This window comes from Myotis davidii, unplaced genomic scaffold (assembly GCF_000327345.1).
Source record: "Myotis davidii unplaced genomic scaffold, ASM32734v1 scaffold2639, whole genome shotgun sequence".
In the NCBI taxonomy this organism is placed as follows: Eukaryota; Metazoa; Chordata; class Mammalia; order Chiroptera; family Vespertilionidae; genus Myotis; species Myotis davidii.
In genome coordinates this window covers 9,512-11,335 of record NW_006290036.1, presented here as the reverse complement: position 1 = coordinate 11,335, position 1,824 = coordinate 9,512, and the positions used below count along the sequence as shown (strand labels likewise).

General features: G+C 47.4%; 1 protein-coding gene across 1 annotated transcript in view; it reads right to left on the bottom strand.

Annotated features, from left to right (window-relative positions):
* MXRA5 (matrix-remodelling associated 5) overlaps positions 1 to 1,820 on the bottom strand; it is a gene marked incomplete at both ends in the record, with an annotated part of 32,648 nt that extends 30,828 nt beyond the window's left edge. Inside the window, 2 exons of the mRNA XM_006763161.1 lie at positions 615 to 744; positions 1,714 to 1,820. Of these exons, the coding sequence (XP_006763224.1) occupies positions 615 to 744; positions 1,714 to 1,820 (237 nt within the window). The remainder of the gene's footprint in view (positions 1 to 614; positions 745 to 1,713) is intronic.
* Positions 1,821 to 1,824: the final 4 nt, after the last annotated feature.

The window sequence follows — 1,824 nt, the reverse complement described above, 5'->3', positions numbered from 1 at the left end:
ACATCAATGAGAGAGAAACATCGATCAGCTGCCTCCTGCACACTCCCTACTGGGGATGTGCCCGCAACCAAGGTTCATGCCCTTGACCGGAATCAAACCCGGGACCCTTCAGTCCGCAGGCCAATGGTCTAGTCTATCCACTGAGCCGAACCGGATACGGCCTGCTTATAATTTTAAAAACAAGCCCAGCCCACATGGCTCAGTGGTTGAGCGTCGATCTGTGAACCAGGAGGTCCCGGGTTCGATGCCAGGTCAAGGGCACAGGCCCGGGTTTCGAGCTCGATACCCAGTAGGGGGCGTGCAGGAGGCGGCCGATGCATGATTCTCTCTCATCAGGGATGTTTCTCTCTCTCTCTTCCTCTGTGAAATCAATTAAAAATATATTTAATAAAAGCAGCCCTTGCTGGTTTGCCTCAATGAATAGAGCGATGGCCTGCCGACCAATAAAATAAATTAATAAAATAAAATTGTTTCTCTCTCATTGATGTTTCTAACTCTCTATCCCTCTCTCTTCCTCTCTGAGTTAAAATTAATAAAATAAAAAAATAAAATAAATAAAAAAGAAACATATAAAATAATAAAATGAAATGAAATAAAATCAATGCGGGCGTTACCTGGAGAGAGCCGAGGTCCCTGAGCGCCCCGTCGGGGATGCTGGGGATGTTGTTGCCGTGGAGCAGGAGCAGCTCCAGCTTGGTCAGCCCCGCGAAGGAGGTCTCCGACACGGCCTGGATGCTGTTAAACCTGAAACCCGAGCACGCGGAGGAAGACACAGTGAGCGTGTCCGCCCCGGACATACGCGACTCCTCACGCACAAACAAGAAGCCATGGGACGACATCAATAAAAGAAAAAAGAAAAATTAAAAATAAAAAAATAAAATGAATAAAAAAATAAAAAATTATAAAATAATAAAAGAAATAAAAGAAAAATATAAAAAGTAATATTTTATTTTTTCATTCTCACCTGAGGATATTTCCCCTTTAATTCTCACAGAGAGAGGGAAAGACAGAGAGAGACATCGATGTGAGCGCAATACATCTAGGGGTCGCCTCCTGCACGCGCCCTACTGGGCTGGGGAGGAGCCTGCCTCCGAGGTCCGTGCCCTTGACAGGAATCGAACCCGGGACCCTTTGGTCTGAAAGCCGCCGCTCTATCCACTGAGCCACACCAGGGAGGGCAATAAAAAATATGTAAAAAAGAAGAAAACGGAAGCACCTAACTCTAGAAAGGGCGATTCTTAAAGGAACACACACACACATCCAGTTACGCACAATTACGCACAATTATTACGCACAATTACGCACACAGGTCCGCCCTCCATCCTTAGTTAAACCAACCAGGAAGGGCATTAAAAAATATGTAAAAAAGAAGAATACGGAAGCACCTAATTCTAGAAAGAGCGATACTTAAAGGAACACACACACGCGTCCAGTTACGCACAATTATTACGCACAGTTACGCACACAGGTCCGCGCTCCATCCTTAATTAAACCAACCAGGAAGGGCATTAAAAAAATATGTAAAAAAGAAGAAAACGGAAGCACCTAACTCTAGAAAGAGCGATTCTTAAAGGAACACACACACACACGTCCAGTTACGCACAATTACGCACAATTATTACGCACAGTTACGCACAATTACGCACAAAGGTCCCCAATACACCCGCAGACCGGGAGCCCCACGTGCGCGCGCGCCAAGAAGGCGGTACCGACCCCAGGTTGATCCTCTCCACGTGGCTGGCGATGCCCGCGGGCACGGCTGCCAAGGACCGGAACGTGCAGTGGACCTCGGTGGGCAGGGAGCAGGAGCAGGGGTGCGGGCAG